This window comes from Pseudonaja textilis, chromosome 12, assembly GCF_049901715.1.
Source record: "Pseudonaja textilis isolate UNSWEBS1 chromosome 12, rPseTex1.2, whole genome shotgun sequence".
Classification (NCBI taxonomy): Eukaryota; Metazoa; Chordata; class Lepidosauria; order Squamata; family Elapidae; genus Pseudonaja; species Pseudonaja textilis.
The window spans coordinates 2,277,625-2,297,763 of record NC_142001.1 but is presented as its reverse complement, the minus strand read 5'-3'; the positions used below and the strand labels follow the sequence as shown (position 1 = coordinate 2,297,763).

The 20,139-nt window shown below is 39.9% G+C and overlaps 1 protein-coding gene across 2 annotated transcripts in view; it reads right to left on the bottom strand.

Annotated features, from left to right (window-relative positions):
- Positions 1 to 20,139, bottom strand: part of LOC113437917 (vascular endothelial growth factor receptor kdr-like) — a 183,757-nt gene that overhangs the window by 108,726 nt on the left and 54,892 nt on the right. For both annotated transcript variants that reach the window (XM_026703127.2, XM_026703128.2), the window contains exons 3-4: positions 17,675 to 17,895; positions 2,589 to 2,716 (exon numbers count right to left, since the gene is read on the bottom strand). In XM_026703127.2, the coding sequence (XP_026558912.1) occupies positions 2,589 to 2,716; positions 17,675 to 17,895 (349 nt within the window). The remainder of the gene's footprint in view (positions 1 to 2,588; positions 2,717 to 17,674; positions 17,896 to 20,139) is intronic.

Genomic DNA, 20,139 nt, shown 5'->3' with positions numbered 1-20,139 from the left:
GTCGTGGTCGAAGCGGAATCTGTGATCGTGCATGGTTTCACTTCAAGCTCTCTTGTTGGAGAGTTCCAATTGGTATCGGAACCACCCTGGGGTGGTGGTGAAGAAAGGGGGAATCAGTTGGAGAGTTGAGGGGATCTCCCCTCCCTGACAAGAAAACCTCCCTCCAAAGACAAGTTGCAGAGGTGGTCAGAAATGAAAACAGGAAGCAGTCCAGGAAATAAGACTGTGCTGGAGAGGTGAAGTTGAGAGTGGAATGTGAACCAGGCTAAACATTTGGATATTAAGGGATCCCAGAATTAAGAAATAAAGGAACTTTTTGGATCAAAGTGTGTAGAAGCGGTGACCAGAGAGAGAAAGAAGGAAATTGGAACTCATAAAACTGGCTTTGAATGTTGAAAAGAATTAATTTGGAAGTGAAAATTTAGAGGAAAATATTTGATCACAAAAGGCTTGGAAATTAAATTGGATAATTATTGGATTTTTGGCACTAAATAGGCATAAGTAAATGCTGGAATTGAATGTCAGGAAAATAAATAATAGCTAATAACTGGAATAGTGAAATTAATAAAAGTTTTATTTTAAAAAAGAAGGAAGAAGTGAAAGAAAAGGTGGAACATGGAAATAGAATTAAGAGCACCAACTAATGGCACAGGAAAAATTTCAGTGACTTTTTAAAGTGTTTAGTCTTTTTGAAATTGACTTGGAACTTAAAAGAAAATAAGAGGAACTTCATTATAATAAAATTAAAACTCTGAAAACTGAAACAATAGAATACTACAAAGGATAAGACTTTTGAAGAAATTGCTTTGGACATTTGGACAATTGGACAATTGGACAATGGACAATTGCTACCCGGTGACATTGGAAAAAATCTGGGAAAGAAACCAATCAAAGACTCATGGACATTGATTGTTGAAATTAAATATAAAAAATGCTGGTTGAAATAATTTACTGGAGATTAGGATTGGATATAATTATTAAGGAATGGGAAAAAGGAGCATCCTAAAAAATGGAAGAATTATTCGTGGAAATGAGACTGGATTTACAAGATAGGAAAGAAATGATGAAAGCAAATCTGGAAAAGTGCAGCGATATATTACAAAAATTAGAAATGGCGATTCAAATGGAAGAAGAACGAAGAGAACCAGAGAGGGAGAAATAAAGAGGAAACCAGCTTTGAAGATCAAATGGAACAATGAGCATTCAAACGTGGGGAAATTAAAATTAAAAATTTGTGGTTAGAGGTGATAGTGAAAGGGGGAATGGTTCAGAAATCTAAACAAAGGAAAGGGAAAAAGCAGAAGAGGGAATTACGGAAAAAATATCGAGAGAGGGAGGGGGATAAAATAGATGATTGCAATAAGAAATGGAGGGAAATAATAATGGGAAAAGGGGGAATTAAGAGAAAGGACCAGAAAATAAAGAGAAACAGGAAGCAATCAATAATGAAAAGAAATTGCATTGTTAGGAAGATGAGAGACAATGGGTAAAAGAATAATAGGGAAGAAGATTCTGCAAGGTAAGGTCTTGTGATATATAAGAATAAGGATTTAAAAATGGATAAGATAGGAACTGATTTTTTTTCTTTTTTCTTTTCTTTAAGGATTATTGTAATACCAGATATAAATTTTATTGAAATAGACATTTGATAATCAGCAATGTATAAAATTAAAATAAAATAATATGATAAAATATTCCAAAGTGTGGCCTCACTGGTGCGGTATTAAGCAGTGCTATTACCTCCCGTGATCTTGATGCTATTTCTCTGTTAATACAGTCTTGAACCACATTGACTTTTTTGGCAGCTGCACCACACTGCTGGCTCATACTTAAGCAGTGTTCCATCTAGATCCATTTCACAGGCATTACTTAGTTGCTTTATAACTGAAACAATATTATTCTCCACTCTCAAGAATGTCATCCAAAGTCTATTCTTTTCCAAAGAAAATTGGAAAGCAGGTTCTATTAAGTGAGAACCAATAGGGAAAAAGGGAGAGAGAAAAATTCCACGTGGCATAAAATTAAAGCACCCTCTTCTTAGGGCTGGTGCCCTGTATTACCTTGCCATAAAACAGTTCTGCTTCTCCTTCTGTCTTTCAGAAAGGGAACAAGAATCAGGGAACAAGAATCATATTCTACCTCCTTCTTTTCAAGAGTACCCAGAAAATTTTCAAGAGCACCCAAAGCCATCTTGAAATCCTAATTTGGAGAAATTTTGGATTTTGCTTCAAGCAAAATCGTGGTTGAAGACCAGGATTCTGGTTGAGAATAATGGATTATTTCTGAGGTGGATCCTTTCTGGAATAGATTCCAGCAAATGTTCTTCCAGGGGGAAAAAAAGGAGCCCAGAATAAAACACAAATAGAAATTGCACTTACCTAAGAAACTCTTCAAGATATGCCCAAAATACATAATCTTCCTTTTGCTATCATGCTTAAAATGTTTGAAAATCAACAGCTAAAAGGTGCCCATTACTAAGTAAATTAATCTCCCTTTGTCCATTTATTAATAGTTACCCTTGAAAGCTAACCTATTTGATGAAGGTTGTGAGAAGATTCGGAAATAAACGAAGACAATGTAATGCTTACCAGCAGCAGCTCCGGTTTGATCTCTGGGGAAGTGACACGGCATGGCACATTGATAGCTTCTGTATTGTTGTGCACATTGATGAGGTCCGGAATTTTTGGGTGGGGTTGCACAAAAGGCTGTGACTGATCTGCAGGGACACAAAAATGGAACATCACAAGTGTGCAGAGAAGCAAGCCTGTTGGGTTGCTTGAAAGAAATTACCTGCTATTCATCCTTAATTTTTACATCCAAAGTAGAATAGATTATGAGATTGTGATTCTGACTGAGATCAGCTGTTGAGGCTTAGTTAATCATTTTGGGGAGAAAACCTTGGCAAAGCCAGATTCACTCTTTCTCAACTCACATATGACACTATATTCTAACATTTGCCAGCTGAAAATAGCATCTGAAACCGTGGAGATATCTTATGCTAGGAAACTGATAAATGCAACCAGCTTACAACTTAGGTCTTCAAGGAATGTTACTTTCCTTGCTTATTTCAATTCAATTGTTTATTATAATCATACATAGAAACCATAACAAATAAAAAGTAAATATACAGTTAAAAATTCTAGTATAAAATAATAACAACTAAAATCTATGATAAAATCCAGTCTGTCAATTATACATGGTCTAACTATACTAAAATTACAATCCATAAAATGTGTGGCCTGTTGTCAGTTTAATACTGAAAGGGAAAGGAATAAGCAGTGCAAAGGATTTGCCACATTTGTTGTATAACATAACTATAGTGGATTAGACACGTGTTTCCGATGAATCCCCAGTGCTGCTCACAGAATCTGGCCACCTGTGCTGTAGTTATGGACTCTTCTTCCTTAAGCAGCCACTGGAGATACCTAGCAATTATTGGCAGAATATGTTTTTTCCAAATCTCTCAGGTCTTCAAGGAATGTTACTTTCTTTGCTTATTTCCAATTTTTCTTGGAGAAGAGAAGGACACAATGACCCTTTCTTTGCAGGCCCCTGGAACTCTTTCTCAATGTTAAAGAAAAAAAAGCAGTGATGGAATGAGTAGATCAGCACAATAAGACTTGTTTTTCCAAATAGGTGTTATTGCAAAGATACAATCATGTTTTCAGCATCTACATTGCTGGACAGTTCCCTGATGCAACTCTACAGACAGCTTCATCTGTCAGGGCGGAAACTACATTGAGGGGTCCTTGGTGTTCTCTGAGCTTTGATTGTTTTCTTTTTTAATTATTTATTTATCTTGATTTGTCAATTGCTTACAAGATAATAGGTATAAGTATATACATAGTTATGAATACGTGAAATGAATACATATAAGAAAAATAAAAGAAACAATAGGACAGGGACGGTAGGCATGTTGGGGCGCTTATGCACGCCCCCTACAGACCTCTTCGGAAAGGGGTGAGGTCAATAGTAGACAGTCTAAGGTTAAAGTTTTTGGGGTTTGGGGAAGAAACCACAGAGTGAGGTAGAGTATTCCAGACATTGACCACTCTGTGGCTGAAGTTGTATTTCCTGCAATAAAGTTTGGTGTGGTTAACCTTGAGTTTGTATCTATTGTGTGCTCTTGTGTTGTTATAGTTGAAGCTGACGTATTCATTGACAGGTAAGTCATTGCAATGTATGATTTTGTATACCATACTTAGATCAGACCGAAGACGGCGTAATTCAAGGTTTTCTAGGTCTAGAATTTCAAGTCTGGTGGCATAAGGTATTCTACAATGAGTAGAGGAGTGGAGAACTCTTCTTGTGAAATATTTCTGGACTTTCTCAACTGTGCTAATATCAGGTACGTAATGTGGGTTCCAGACTGATGAGCTGTATTCGAGTATTGGTCTAGCAAATGTTTTGTATGCTCTAGTTAGTAGTGTGATATTACCAGAGAAAAGGCTATGTAAGATTAGGTTAACAACTCTTAATGCCTTTTTCACTATGTAGTTACAGTGAGCTCTAGCACTTAGATCATTAGAGATGAGTACTCCAAGGTCCTTTACAGAGCTTGGATCATCAACAAGGTCTTGACTATTCAGCTTGTATTTTATTTTCTGATTTTTTTTGCCAATATGTAAGACAGAGCATTTATTTGTTGAGATTTGAAGTTGCCATTTGATTGACCATTCTGATACATAGTCAAGGTCTTTTTGGAGGGTAGCTGTATTGTTTGTGGTGTTGAATAGCTTTACATCATCAGCGAAGAGAATGCAATTGCTCTTAATGTGATCACAGAGGTCTTTTATGTAGAGTATGAAGAGAGTTGGTCCTAGAACACTGCCTTGGGGAACACCCAGTTATGCAGTTATCCAGAGATTCTTGCAGATGTTTCATTACCCAAACTAGGTAACATCATCAGATGATATTCCCTAGTGGTAATGAAATGTCTGCAAGGAAACAACCAAGCTCAGAGAGCACCAAGGACCCCTCATTTCCACCCTGAGTTACAAATTACTTTATTTAGCCAAATGTGATTAGACACACAAGGAATTTGTCTCCAATGCAGAAGCTCTCAATGTACATGCAAAGCAAGAGAGTATAATAATTATAATAATGATACTAATAAGAGGGGGTAGTAGAAAAGATGAGAAGGATAATGGTAATACAGTCCTACCACATGGGTAAATATCCTTAGGCATAAGAAAGTTCTGTGGGAATTAGGTATTCAGCAGAGTGATGGCCCGGGGAAAAATACTGTCCCTTATTCAGTTATTTTGGCATGCAACGCCCTATAGCAATGCCTCAAGGGGAGGAATTGTGAAGGTTCTGTAGATATTTTCTCAGCCCTCTTTCTGACCCGTGCAGTATACAGGCCCTCAGTGGAAGACAGGCTGGTTGCAATTGTTTTTTCTGCAGTCCTAACTATCCACTGAAGTTTGTACCTGTCCTGTTGGGTTGCTGCATCAAACTAGACAGTTATAGAGATACAAAAAACAGACTTTGTAGAACTGTATCAGCAGCTCCTTGGGCAATCTGAGCTTTATGAGTTGATGCAGGAAGAACATTTTTGTTGTGCCTTTTAATGATGGTTCTAATGTTAAGCACTCATTTCAGCTCCTGGGAGATTATAGAACCAGAAACCTGAAGGATTCTATTGCTGATACTGTGCTATATATAGTATAATACAGTAAGAGGTGGTAGGATAGGAGGGCTCTTTCTAAATATTCTTCTTAATTAAAAAAAAGTACATTCCATCCCAGCTTCTCTCAACTTGTGCCTTCCGGATATGTAGACATCAACTCTCATCAGCCATAGCCAATGCAGCCAAGCTGAGAAATACACGTTGTTGTTATTGTTTTGGTCACAAGGTATTGCATTTCTCATGGGTGAGGATTGAGAATTACAGTGGGTGGACTGACAAGGACACCCCATTATTGCAACCCCTTCGTTTTTAAAACTGGATTAGCTGACTTAATGGCTTACACAATATCTTACTGTCTCCCTCCTTAAAATGGAGCAATTTTTGGCAATTTCACTAATGAAATTCATTTTTGGAGTTAAAAGAGTTTGCAGAGCTAAAAAAAAAAAAAGAAGGCAGTCTGTGCTTGGATTGTGCTATTCTTTAGTTTGGCTTTCTGCCTAGCAAGATAATCCATTATTATGGGTTGGTAAAGATAGAAACAGTTTTGATGGATGTCAATTATTCTAGGCCAGTGTTTTCTTAATCTTAGCCATTTTAAGATGAGTGGACTTCAGCTCCCAAAATCCCCCAGCCAGCTATGCTGGGAGTTGATGTCCACCCCATACTGGATGGGGGATTCTTTAAGATTCTACCCATCTTAAAGTGCCTAAGCCCTAAGACAGGGGTGTCCAACCTTGGCAACTTTAAGACTTGTGGACTTCAACTTCCAGAATTCCTCAGCCAGCAAAGCTGGCTGAGGAATTCTGGAAGTTGAAGTCCACAAGTCTTAAAGTTGCCAAGGTTGGACACCCCTGCCCTAAGACGTTTGGTTTGGCATTCCCATATGAGACTCCTTATAATTAGCACACAGTGACAATGGTTTTGCTATAGTTTGTACTTTTAAAATTAGTACTTGATGATGGAAGACAGATATCAAACAAACTGGGGAAATCATTGAGGCTGATCAGCATCACAAAAATTATCCTTCTCACCACTTGAGGGTGCAGTTAAGGTGACTTTACAACATTCAAGTATTGTACTTCTCTTGCTAATGGAACTCTACAAATGGTCTGTTCACTTTTACATCCAGGTTAGGGGAAATGAGGCGGGAGAAGACAAAACTGGAGGTCCAAAAGAGGGGGTGTGGCTTCACCTTTATTGTTTACTGAAAAAAAGGTGAAGCCATCCCCTCCCCACTCCTTTTCATTTAATTCATGGGTGCACATCCTACCACTGTATATAATGAGCAAGAAAGGGAAAAGGAAAGGAAAAAAGAGAGGGGAAAAAGGAAAGGAAAGAAAGTGATGTAGGAAGAGGAGGAGAAACACTATGGAGATCTGCATGAAAGAAAGCCGAATTTTGAAAGTTGAATAAACAATGCAGTTTTCACAATTGCCTTCCTTCCTGATGTTGTGGTGCGCGTGAAATAATGTGCTTTGTAGGCACTCTGGAGATTGTTCAGAGAAATAAGGTTTAATATTGTTTTTGTGCCCTCAACCTTTAGAGACATTAACAGGAAGGGGTCCGCATTGTTGCAAGGCTGAAGGCCCAGGCTGATTTTTACAGATGTAGCCAGTTCTTTAAATTAACTAAGTCTTAAGTCATTGTTTTTAGCTGGAGGTAGAACAGGGCAGGATATCTGAGTGGAAGAAGGAGGAGAGATAAGGAGAGGCAGCTTAATGGTTTCCTGACATTTTTAGCTCAAAATTACCCGCTTGGTGCTGATTTCTCACAGCAACGGGAGAGGGGTGATGAATGGCCAAGGTTTATCAGGACACCACATAAACCAAAGCATAGAAAAGCAAATAATCTGGTTTATTGTCTTTCTTCAGAATAAGTCTCTCATACTCTTTTTTTTTCCTATGGGAAATTTATCAACTCCTTCATGGAATTCACATAATGAGTCACAAAACTGAAATCTTAGTCTAGAAACAAAATCTCTTGCTTCTGGATCTAGAACTGGCTTTAGTTAGTTACTCAAACTGCTGAACCGCAATCTTTTGAAAAGATTATGATGGATCCCAAACAGAAAAAAGAATAAGAGATTTGGAAAAGACCTTGGAGGTCTTCTAGTCCAACCCCTTATTCAAGCAGGAGTCCTTAGACCATTCCAGGCAAACGGCTGTCCAGTCTCTTCTTAGAAACCTCCAGTGTTGGAGCACCCGCAACTTCTGGAGGCAACTTCTGTTTGATTGATCAGGAAACTTCTCCTTAAGTTGGATCACTCCTTGATTAGTTTCCATCTATTATTTCTTCTCTTGTATTCATTATTTCTTTTGGAAAATATGCTAATGCCTTCTTCTTTATGGCAGCCCCTCAAATATTGGAACAATGCTATCATGTCCCCAGCCCTTCTTTTCACTAGACTAGACATACCCAATTTCTGCAACTGTTCTTTATATTTTTTTTATCCTTCGGCCCCCAATCATCTCTGTCAGTTTTCTCTGCACTCTTTCCAAAGTCTTAATATCTTTTTTATATTGTGGCGACCAAAACTGGATGCAGTATTCCAGGTGTGGTCTTACTCAGGCATTATAAGCAGTAGTATCACTTCTCGTGATATTGATTCCATCCCTCTGTTTATGCAGCCAAGGAATGTTTTGGCTTTTTTTTTTGGCAGCTGCAGCACATTCCTGGCCCTTTTTAAGTATGAGTATAAACAATTTCTAACCTTCTAGCTCAGTGGTCCCCAAACTTGGTAACTTTAAGACGTGTGGACTTCAACTCCCAGAAAGCTATGCTAGCTGGAGAATTCTGGGAGTTGAAGTCCACAAGTCTTAAAGTTACCAAGTTTGGAGAGCTCTGTTCTAGCTCTTCCTTTTTGATACACTACTTTAAAAATGCTCTTGAAGATCATGTTAGCTATTTTCTGTCCCCCACTAGCAAGTCATGTTAGCCATGCTTGTGATTGGTCACATAATCCAAACCACCAAGAAGTCCCAAGCCAACTGCATTTGGACTGCAAAACTCCAGATGATGGCAGCTAGATGACATCCAACCAAGTTTCCAGCATCTCCTTACTGCCCTTGTGGTTTTTGTAATAGCTGTTGCTTTGGAACTATTATAGCCTATATGATTATAATTATAGCAATTAGGCTCTGCCACCTTGGCAAAAGTCTGGAACCAAATAATGTTTTGGGGAAATCTCAGCGGGGCCCATTTCAGATTCAGTGTGATACAACAACTCATGCCACTCCCAGTAGGTAAAATGGTGGCATGCAGTAGCGATGGCATAGAATAGAACAGAATTCTTTTATGGGCCAAGTGTGATTGTACACACAAGGAATTTGACTTTGGTGCATATGCTCTTGGTGTACATAAAAGAAAAGATACATTTGTCGAGATTCAAGAATCATCAGATACAACACTTAATAATAGTCATTGGGTACAATAAGCAATCAAATCAGACTAGGAAACAGTCCAGGCATCCGTGGCACCTAGCAATTTCACCCGTTAGGGGACGTGTGCAATGTCAAGATTCATAAACAAAAGGGGTGGAGTTTGCCTCATGAGATCATGATGCTTGTCACGTTATTGGCCTCCTCTGTTCCCCAACTCCCCTCTCTTGTCTCTGACAAGTTTAATTTAAGGTGTCATGCAGGGGGATCTGCAGGGAATGGGCAAAAAGTCCAGACATCCTGTACATAAAACAGGCAGAGATTCAACCCTACCATTGTGGCCACCCTCTTCTCTTAGAATAATAGGGCTGGAAGGGACCAGAGTTTTTCTAGTCCAATCCCTTGACCAAGGCAGGACACATTACACTATCTTGGTGTATCTTCTTTAACCATACTCTGTGCCAGGGGTAGCTCCTCTTTACTTGCGGACTTCAACTCTCAGAATTCCTGAGCCAGCCATGCTCGGGAATTCTAGGAGTTGAAGTCCGTCGGTCATAAAGGGTCCATAGCTGCCCACCCCTGCCTTTTGGACACCCCATATAACACCCAAATGCATCCTAAGGAATGGAAAATGCAATAAAGCTTGTGGCAGAAGCAAATGGAGAAAAACGAAATCTTCTTCTGGTCTATTTCTTTGCCCTGAAGCTGGAGAAGAAGTAACTTAAGTGTTTCACAATCTTTGATGAGTCATAAGTACTATTGTCCAGCTGCCACCTTGCATCGAAGCAGAAGGCCAGGCTGATTCATGCTCACTTCCTACCCATTACCTTGTGATTCATTGACCCATTTGCTTCTGTCGCTTTCCTCTGAAGGAACCATGGGAGCTCCTTCCTGCAGGAGTCCCTTTCCTGGGATGCCTTTCAAAATTTCCCACCCGAGATGAAATGGCAACTCGGGGAGTATAACTGACGAATGAAATTTAGGGGGCCTACAGAAATAAAGGAAAGGATACCGACATCCTGCTTTGTGTGTCACTGAATCATGAAACTCAGTTAGTGTGTCATGCTTAACTATGATTTATGGATCAAGCCACAAGGGATGGGCTGCAAATTGAGCCAAAGAATCAAGTTGATATGCTAGGATGGACAGAGGGCGAGGATGAGGAGGGTGATTTGGATTTCCTAAGGCTGTCCAGCTCCCCTAAGACTCCCAGCAGCTTATAATATGTGCCAAAACACAACTCAAAACCACAGAACAGCCTGGAGTAAAACAGCTCTCCCCAACATGTAAGAAAGATTTGTGTGATCTGCTCAGCAACAACCAAATAAATCCCATTGTGGTTTAATGGGGTGCACACATCAAGCCTATGTAGCGTATGTAGATCCCAGTAGTAAGCTTCATTAGTTCATCTTTCCATCACATTTGAAATTTCTCCATGTCACCACATTATAAAAGAAATGTTGAGACTCAAGAAAGAGTGCAGAGAACAGCAACTAAGATAATTAAGGAACTGGAGGCTAAAACATATAAAGAACTGGAATTGGATATGTCTAGTTTAATAAAAAGGACTAACATTCTTCTTGACATGATAGCATCTTTGAATATTTGAGGGGCTGCCACAAAGAAGAGGGAGGGATCAACCTATTCTCCAAAGCACCTGAAGGCAGGACAAGAAACAACAGACGGAAACAAGTCAAGGAGAGAAGCAACCTAGAACTAAGGAGAAATTTCCTCACATGAAAGCAATCAACCAATGGAACAAGTTGTCTTCAGAAGTTTTAGTCTCCAGTCCCCTAATCATCCTGGTTGCTCTTCTTTTCTAAATTCTCAATATCTTTTTTATAATGTGGTGAACAAAACTGGATGCAATACTCTAGGTGTGGTCTTACTAAGGCTTTATAGAGTGGTATTTGTACCTCACTTGATCTTAATTGTATCCCTCTGCTAATGCAATTTAGGATTGCATTGGCTTTTTTGCTGCCATCGCACACTCTTGGCTCCTATTTAGCTGGTTGTCCACTAAGACTCCAAGATCCCTCTCACAGTTCCTGCTATTGAGCCTGGTTTCATCCCGTCTATATCTGTACTTTGGGTTTTTCTTTTCTCTATGTTGAATTTCATTTTCTTAGATAGGGCCCAGTGTTCAAGTCTGTCAAGATCCATCTGGATCTTCAGCCTATCTTCTAGGCTTTTGGCTGTTCCTACCAGCTTAATATCACCCACAGATTTGGTAAATTCCCTTTCTATTCCCTCATCTAAGTCGCTTACGAAGATATTGAAGAGTACTGGGCCTAAGATGCTGTTATTCTGTGATATCTGGACAAATAGCACCAGGTATCTTTTGTTGAAATCTGTGGTGTTGAGGGGAGCAAAGTCAGGATAGCAGCAATGGCCTCTTAACTGAAGCGCTGCCCCTTTTGTGAGATGCGCAAAACAAAGGGGTGGGGCCTTGAGGATGCCCCTAGGGCATCATTGTGGACTTTCTAAAATCCCCCCGAGCACTTTTGACTTGCACCTTTCCTCCCCCCACTTCAAATCAATGGAAATTCTGCTGAGTGGAATTTTATCGCGTTGCTGTTTCTCTCTCCCTTTGCAGCCGGCTTTTATCAGCCCTCTTAGAGGAATTCAAGTCAATCTGGCATTCCTGTTTCAGGACTGGCTTCGTTGGAGGAGTCTGCTTATTTATGGGCCTCACACAGGTGGGGTGGGAAAGAAAATGCTTTCCCATGAGAGTCCCAGTGGCAGCGTGTGAGAACGATAACAAGCTGCGTCTCACCGCAACCGTGCATTTTTCGCCTGATGCTCAGATGTCCCCCGATGTGCAGGCTTCAGAAGGAAGCTCTGTCACAATGAACGGCTTTTGTTTCTGTGTAGTTTTCTTGATCCGCTCAGGGGGGTGATACGGAATCAGGAACCAGCCCAGAATAGGGAATTTTATTTTCCGTGCCCCAACTCGTAAATAGCGTGGCAATTTTTCTTTGAAAAGCTGCATATTTTTTTAACCTGGCCATTTGCAAACCCCCAGGGTATAACTGCAAGGCCTCTACATAATTAGGTTAATTTGGAATACATTTAAAATTAAATCAATCTTGTTCCGGATCTGTCCACATTTTTGAATCATTGGAATCCAGTAAGCAACTCGTTGTTTTGGTGGCATGTTCTGAGAGCAAATTGGGGCTGAAGGCAACATAAGTCACCCAAAGGAAGGAAACCTATGTGCATGGATACACAACAGACAGGATGGGGCTTTGCATCACCCGTCACTTTGGACTTGAGTGAACACACTTTTTCATGCTGCAAGAAAATGGAATGTGTTTGCACAACATGCCATAAGCATCTGCAGGACAGCAAAGAGGAGAGTGACTCCTCACATGCCCTGATGCCATTGTGCAATTCACACAAATTATGTTGTTTGAGCAATGACAGTGTGTCTTCAGAAGTTGTGGGTGCTCCAACACTGGAGGCTTCTAAGAAGAAACTGGACAACCATTTGTCTAAAATGGTATAGGATCTCCTGCTCGAGCAGGGGGTGGACTAGAAGACCTCCAAGGCCCCTTTGAACTCTATTACTCTGTTAGTATCTACACAACACACATCCTTCAGCCTCCTTTGTTTGTTTGTTTTCCTTTGGGCTACAGGCTGATTTTATTTCTCCAGCTTTGCTCTACCCAATGATGACAAGGACGGCTGTCTCTCTCTCTCTCTCTCTCTCACACACACACACACACACACATGCACATCATCCCCATTTCTTCTCCTTCAGCCCTTCCAGATGGAGCAACCTTCTTGACCCGTGCTGGGTTTTAAAGTGAAGACCTCCACCTGGCCTGCCTTCCTGCAAACTCCCCTTGACCTGCTAAGCCAGACAGTCTGCCTGCAAAGGCTACAGAAAAGAAGGCGATCTCCATCTCCTTGGACTTTCCTGACATTCCACAGAGCCCGTCCGTCCCGGGCTGGGACATGCCAGGGTGTGTGTGTGTGTGTGTGTGTGTGTGGCTTGCCGTGGTTTTCTTTCCTTGAAGGAGCCGTGTATGGCTTGAAAGAGGCTAGAAGGGGAAGGAAGCAGCTTGCCTTCACGGCTCAAATATCCCACCCTGCCTTGGCAATCTCCCCTTTTACAAGCTGAGGGTGCTGAATGGCCTGTCCCAGGTTGCACTGTCTCCAGTAGACTTTTTGATCTGTTGCTATGCAGTGTGTGATACCTGGGAAATGACTGGCAAGATCATCAGGTGGATAATATTTCAACAAGGGAGTTCATTGGGGCTTCAGGTTCAAAAGTTGGCATTGACTAGCGCAGTAAAATCCTCAGGGACTCCTTTACCTGTCATCTTTTCAGATTCAAAGACCAGCAGGGGATCTGGAGCCTTTAAGGTAGCATCTGTCTGCACCTGGGGTTACCAGAATCGGGTTTTGATTGTATGCTACCCTTCTCTTGCTGTTATTCTAACTATGTTGTTCACTGTCTCAGTGGATTGGAGCAGTCCGTAAATACTCTTACTAAAGTAAAAGAGCAACTAAGATGATCAAAGGCCTGGAGACTAAAACATACGAAGAACGGCTGGAGGATTTGGGTTTGGCAACTCTAAGAAAAAAGAAGAACTAGAGGTGAAATGAGAGCAGTCTTCCAATATTTGGGGGGCTGCCACAAAGAGGAGGGGATCGAATCATTTTTCCAAAGCACCAAAAGGCAGGACAAGAAACAATGAATGGAAAACTAATCAAGGAGAGGAGCATCCTAGAAATAATGAGAAACTCCCTAAAGTGAGAACAAATAATTAATGGAACAGCTTGCCTTCAGAAATCATGGGTGCTCCATCCCTGGAAGTTTGAAGAAGAGACTGGGCAGCCGCTTGTCTGAAAGGGTCTAGGCTCCCTGCTTGAGCAGGGGGTGGACTAGAAGACCTGCAAGGTGCCTGCAAGCTCTATTCTTTTCATATTCAAGCTGTCCAGCCCTTTCTTGGATTTGCATGGCTCTCCTTTGCAGAGGATCCTGGGGGACAGAACATAACTGGCACCGTTTGTGCCTCTTTGTGGTGCAAGGCCTTTGAATGGGAAGTGCTCCCCCCACACAGTTTAATAGACATAATTGATGCTTTTCTCTAGATGAAGTTTCCCTTGACTCTTGAGGCCATCAAAAGCCATGGAGTTTTCAGAAGAGATTGGCTTCTGGAATGTTTTGATATCCCAGGCTAGCCTACATTTTCCAGGGATTTCTGGATGAACTACAACTTCCATTATCCCTTCATCGTACCAACTGGGTATGGTAGAAGGCACTGTTTAACCCTTTAGTAGGATGGCAGACTGAAGAAAGTTGAACAAAGCAATGTTGTCTCAAAACAGGGACTGGCAACTCCAAGACTTTTTGGGATTCCTCTGGATTTGTAGACTCCAGAGCCCCATAAAACCTTAGCTTTTATAAATATGTCCCTTAAATTTATTTTAAATATATTTAGTATGACTTTTATAGCCTAATTAGGAGCAGGAGGAAAAAAAGCCTTCCTATCCCTTCACATGACCATCAGGGGAAAAGATAGCAATGCTTGGTTTTCTTTTCAAAGAAAAACTAAAAAAAAGAAAATGTTAATTCAAAAATCCAAACCACATTAAAAAAAAAAGTATGCTGGTTGTTAAAACTTTTCAAAATCAACTAAATTCAGGCAGAAAAGCTAAGAGAGATGAGCAGACAAAAATGTCAAACTCCTGATATTCAAACCAAGGAGGAGAAAACTTACTAGATAATTGATCTATTGACAAATCCATTAAATGTCTCTAAATTCTGTTCAAATGTAGTTGCCACCAGGAAGCACTGCTTCTGAATTTCTCCTCCTCCTCCTCCATTATTTGATTCATGGACTTCAATTGGTTTCTTTGCTCTTTGACTATAAATAAAAGTATTGATATGACTTATCATCAATAAGCTGAGTTGGACTATCACAGAAGTGTTCTAATCTAAACTGTTGAGTCCTTCCTTCACACTGGATCTGCCTAGACTTTATCCCAAAACTGCGGGCACTAGCTATCTCCAATTGCAGGAGCCGAATTACTCAAGAGTAATGGCTACTCCTGAGGAGGCTGTCCTTTAATGGTACCTCTCCATATAACTTCCTGCTTCATTGCTTCCTTGCTTTTTCAATAGAAAGGCGTCAACTCTCTTGTGGGCTACATAGACACAGCTTGAGAATGAAGTTAGAGTTTACAGATCAGGACTTAGGAACATGGAGTTATTAGTGCCTCATCACTGATCTGGGAGTCTAATCAGAACTTCTTGGTGGTTGCATCTTCAATGAGATCTCATCTCTGTAAGACCTGACTCATAGTTGGAGTAAAAGGTTGAATCACATGCTTATTTCCAAGCTTAACTAGAGGAAAGATTATACTCAGACGTGTATTAAAAACCAGAGATTCTCTTCTGCTTGTTCCATTATCCTAAGGCTGCTGTGGTGATTTTTAGAAAGCAGTGGTCACTTTACCAGGACAAGCTAGATGTTTTTAAGAATTCAAGATAGTATGCTTTCTGTTTCAAGAGCTCCTTCCCTCCTAGCCTCTGGCTAGATGGTCACAAAAGAATGGCTGGTTGAGTAGAGTCCCTGATATAAAAAGGAACAATTACAACACAGCTGCAATTTTGCATCCCAGGTTTGGAAGGATTACGTATGTTGTTTTGTCTTTTAATGTTATCCCTTAAATCCAAGGACAAGATATTTATGAACACTGAAGGAAGGCTTACATAATAAGATCAGTACAGCTTTACTCTTCAGATGCCACCAGAAGTAATTGGATTGGCCAACAACTGCCAGGGAATTTGGTTCTAATTCTTTGTTCCTTAGGTCTACCATTCTCCATAACTCAGCCTTTCCTGTTTGCTGCTGTGCTTTCATCCTGACCACATTAGCGAGGTGCCCAACATAATCAGCAAACTAAAGGTGCTTTTCAAAAGGCAAACTAGACTTTCTTGGCTTTTTTCCATGAAAACATTTCATTTCTCATCCAAGAAGCTTCTTCAGTTCTAACTGAATGGTGTGAAATGGAAGGATTTACATTATTGCAATCATCCGATCATTAGCACTCTGAAGGCCAGTCCTTAGCTCTCTGAGAGTCATTGAGGCCATTTGGGTGTTTAGATGTACCCTCGGCATCACCTGAACCAGAGTGCAAGTGGCTGTGGAACCTTCTTAGGACTGCTGAAAGGACTGTATTGTAGACTAGAGGTAGACAATGTTGTATCCCTCCCCTTCTATTGTGAGAGGGCTGCTCAATTTTAACATGGATCTTTGACCCCTCTTTCAAACCAGTGTTCCTTTCTGTCCAGAGTGTGACAAGTTCACATCAGTTCTGAGCATTGAAGTCCACAGATCTTCAAGTTGCCAAGGTTGAGAAATTCTGGTCCAGATGCCGGGAAGGTGGGCTGACCCCAACAAAGTTGGACGTAAAGAGGTTGAGATAAGACAAGAATAGTATCGAACACTCCTGTAGATGTTCTCAGCCACCATGGCTGAGTTTACCCTCAGAGAAAAGGATGCAGAGTTTAAATCCTGGAGTAGACACATAAGCATGACTACAGCCTTAGATCCTGCAGTTGCAGATCAATGTCACTTTCACAGCATCTTCCATTAAAGCTACTTATCTGAGTCTAGCCCATGAAATTTTCACTACTAAGCTCCTCAATGCGTGTTGGTATTCCTAAAAAGCCATGGTGGTGAAGTGGTTAGAATGCAGGATTGCAGATGATTCTGCAGACCGCCAGAAATTTGATCCTGACCGGCTGAAGGATGACTCGGCCTTCCATCCTTCTGATGTCAGTAAAATGAGGATCTAGATTGTTGGGGCAAGAGGGTGACTCTGTAAACTGCTTAGAGAGAGCTGGAAAGCATTATAAAGTGCTATACAAGTCTGTGCATTTGCTAGTGTTAGAGACAGGTTGTTTGTTCTTTGTGGGATGGAGCTCTGACACTTCAGATTTCAACTTTCACAACCTTTGCCTTTGCCAAGGGCTTGGGGGGGAAGGGGGGATACAAAAATTCAAGTGACAATGGTCTAATTGAAGCCCTGATCTCTTCTTTACATGAGATGCATATCAAAAAGGCCTGGGACTCCCAGGCAGCTGCCATATTCATTTTTTTTCACCCAAACGTATCTCTCCTTGACTATGCTATTAATAGGATTGATTGGAATTGGATATCTGCTTTGATCCTCCATGTGGTCTCCATAAGAACCCGGTGATAGCACATCACACCAACCTCCATAACCATTCTGATTTCTTTAATGGAACATAGAATAAGGGACTTTGGATGCCTTCTAGAGACATTGCAGCACCACCAATGGCAGAAAATCTTGACTATAAAGCCGAAACTGGAGCCCTATGGAAATTGTTCTAGCCATGACATGGCCACCCAAATTGAGATCTGAATTACAGAAGACAGAATAGCAGAGCTTTAAGGGTCCTTGAAGGTCTTCTAACCCTATACCATTCCGGACAAATGGATCACCAAAACCTTCGGTGATGAGCACTCACAACACATGAAGGCAAGCCATTTTAATGATTAATTGTCCTCCCTGTCAGGAAATTTCTCCAAATCATCTGGGCTCCAATTCCATCTTTTCCTTTCTCCTCTGCCTCCTCCTTATCTTTCCTATGTTATCTGAATCAACGAATCAATAGCATTACCTTTAACAAAGACATATAACTTGGCTGTCAGTTCCTCCGTGAAGGGCAGGTGGTCATAAAAGCAGATGAAATAGCCGGTGTCATTGGCCATGGCTCGGTTAACTCCAATTGTGCTGCAGGAAGGCCATGGTTTCTCTGAACATTTCTGCTTGTGAATATGCCACCGCTTGCTGTGGGTGATCTGTGCCTCTTCAGCTTGCCAGGTCAAGCCATGCGAGCCCCTAGCGAGAGAAAGTACCATTCCATCAGTTTCAGGCGTAACATAAGATGCTGCCAGGCAACTGGCCACAACCACATGGGCTGTTTGCTGCCTGTCCAACAACAACCTTGGCCTATATGGAAATCATTAAGGAGACTACACACCAGGGTAGGAAGATCAAAGGACAATCTAAGAAAATGGGACTCCCTTACAGAAAATAATTCTGTTAATATGGAGAACAACCCATATCACACATGCTATGGTACAGACTGTGTCCTTCAGCACACACAGAGGAAGACCTCATGCTGGGAAAGAAAACATGGCCCGATACTGGGCAAATGTCATTTAGTTTTAATCCTATTTGTTCTTTTTTATATATAAAAATTTTATTTGGGTTTTCACAAAACATAATACAAGTAAAATTTCTTTTTTTGAGAATAGCATGGCCCCGAGTTATCACTTCTCCATGCAGACACAAATTCAATTCCATATTCATCTTTGTGTTCTATTCCATATCTTATTACTATTTTAACATTTTCTCAATAATTTTCCCTTCCCTTAATTTTCTCAATCTTGCTTTTAATTATCTTATTCCTTTCTAAATCCAATTATACATATCTTTTTCTAAGTTTCAATATCTTTCTAATCATTATATTTATACTTTTGTCTGACCTGTTTCAATTTCATATTTTCTTTTCTCATTACACAAAATTTTCCCCTGTAGTTACTGATTGGAGTATGACACCTTTGCATCTTTTAATTCTTATCCATTCAACTCTTATTTAAATTTCAATTTATGCCTTTACAATTATAACATTCAATATAACACATAACTTCCAGTGGAATTCTGCTTGGTGCATTCTTAAAATATGCACTAAGTTCTTGAAGAGAAAGTATATATATTACAAGAATAAATAAAATACTTATTCTATTCCAATTCAGCTCTATCATTAATGTTAGTTATAATCTTTAACATCTTTAACATTTCTTTACAATAGGATATCATACTTCTAGGAACACTTATAATATTTCCATAATTTTTTTCATATTTCTTTCATATTCCTCTTCACTTAAATTTTTATAACACATTAATAATAATTAAAATGTTCCCCTCCTTTCCTAATTTCATTCTCTCTTTCTCTTTATTTCATTTATTTATTAAACATTCCATTACAGTACAATGAGTATTTTATCTATCATTTTAATCACACTTGTTTCGCATTTTCAAAGTTCATTTCTATTTCTAATATAACAATACTATCTTATGTACCCTTACAGAATCCCCCTTTCAATTAAATTTTCACCCATTATCTCTGTGTCTTCTAAATAGGCTTATACCTTTAATCCTTGTACGTTTTCCCTGTTTCTCTTTATCCTGTTTCTGTCCTTTATAATTTCTTTTCCTTTCCCTCTTCCCCCTCTTCTTCTCCCTTCCCTTTTTGACCCCTTCTCTCTCTAATTCTGATTCTCTCTTCTGCAATCCTCTCTTCTGTTTCTTCCTAATATTGTAATTACTTTTCAAACTATTCTTTTTTTGAGTTGTTTTTTCAGATCTTAAATTTTTCACTCTCTTTCCCCCCTTTCCTTTCTTTTCCCCACATAGAAATACTTGGTCATTGAAGATGGCTTCTTCTTTGTCTCACCCTTCTTGTTCAACAGGCATTTCTTATCGTTTCTCATAGTTCAGGATCTCCATTTCTAAAAATTGAAATACGAAGCCAAAAGAACTTCTTCCTTCTTGTGCATCTTCTTTTTGTTTTTTAAGTTCCATTCTCAATTCTTCCAAAAGTGATACCATTTTAAAAACTTTTAAACAACCACCCGATTAATTTTAGTCCTTTAGATCCAATAGCCAAAAATCCAAAAATCAATAAGTAATCCAAATAATCCAAAGCTGTTTCTTCTTGCTTCTTTTTTCCACTTTCTCTTCCTGGGCTTCTATTATCTTGTTACAAAGTTTCAGCTAAAATGTATCTTTTAGGAATCTTGTTAAAGTTTCACTATTAATTCCTTTCACTTCCAGGTGGTCTCCTCCATTTTTCCAGATCCCACCCTTTTGCTTTTTTTCCCTTCTTTTAAAAGTTTTTGAGAATCCAGAAATCTTTATTATCCCTTTGACATTTCATTTCCAGCTTAAATGCCTGTTAATGTCAAAGTGGATTTTTGCTGATTTCTTGCTTAAATCTCTTAGCTGTCAGTATCAGGAAGGGAAGGAAAAAAAACCTAATCCTTTCCCTTCTCTCTCTCCTTCGCAGCTTCAAAATCT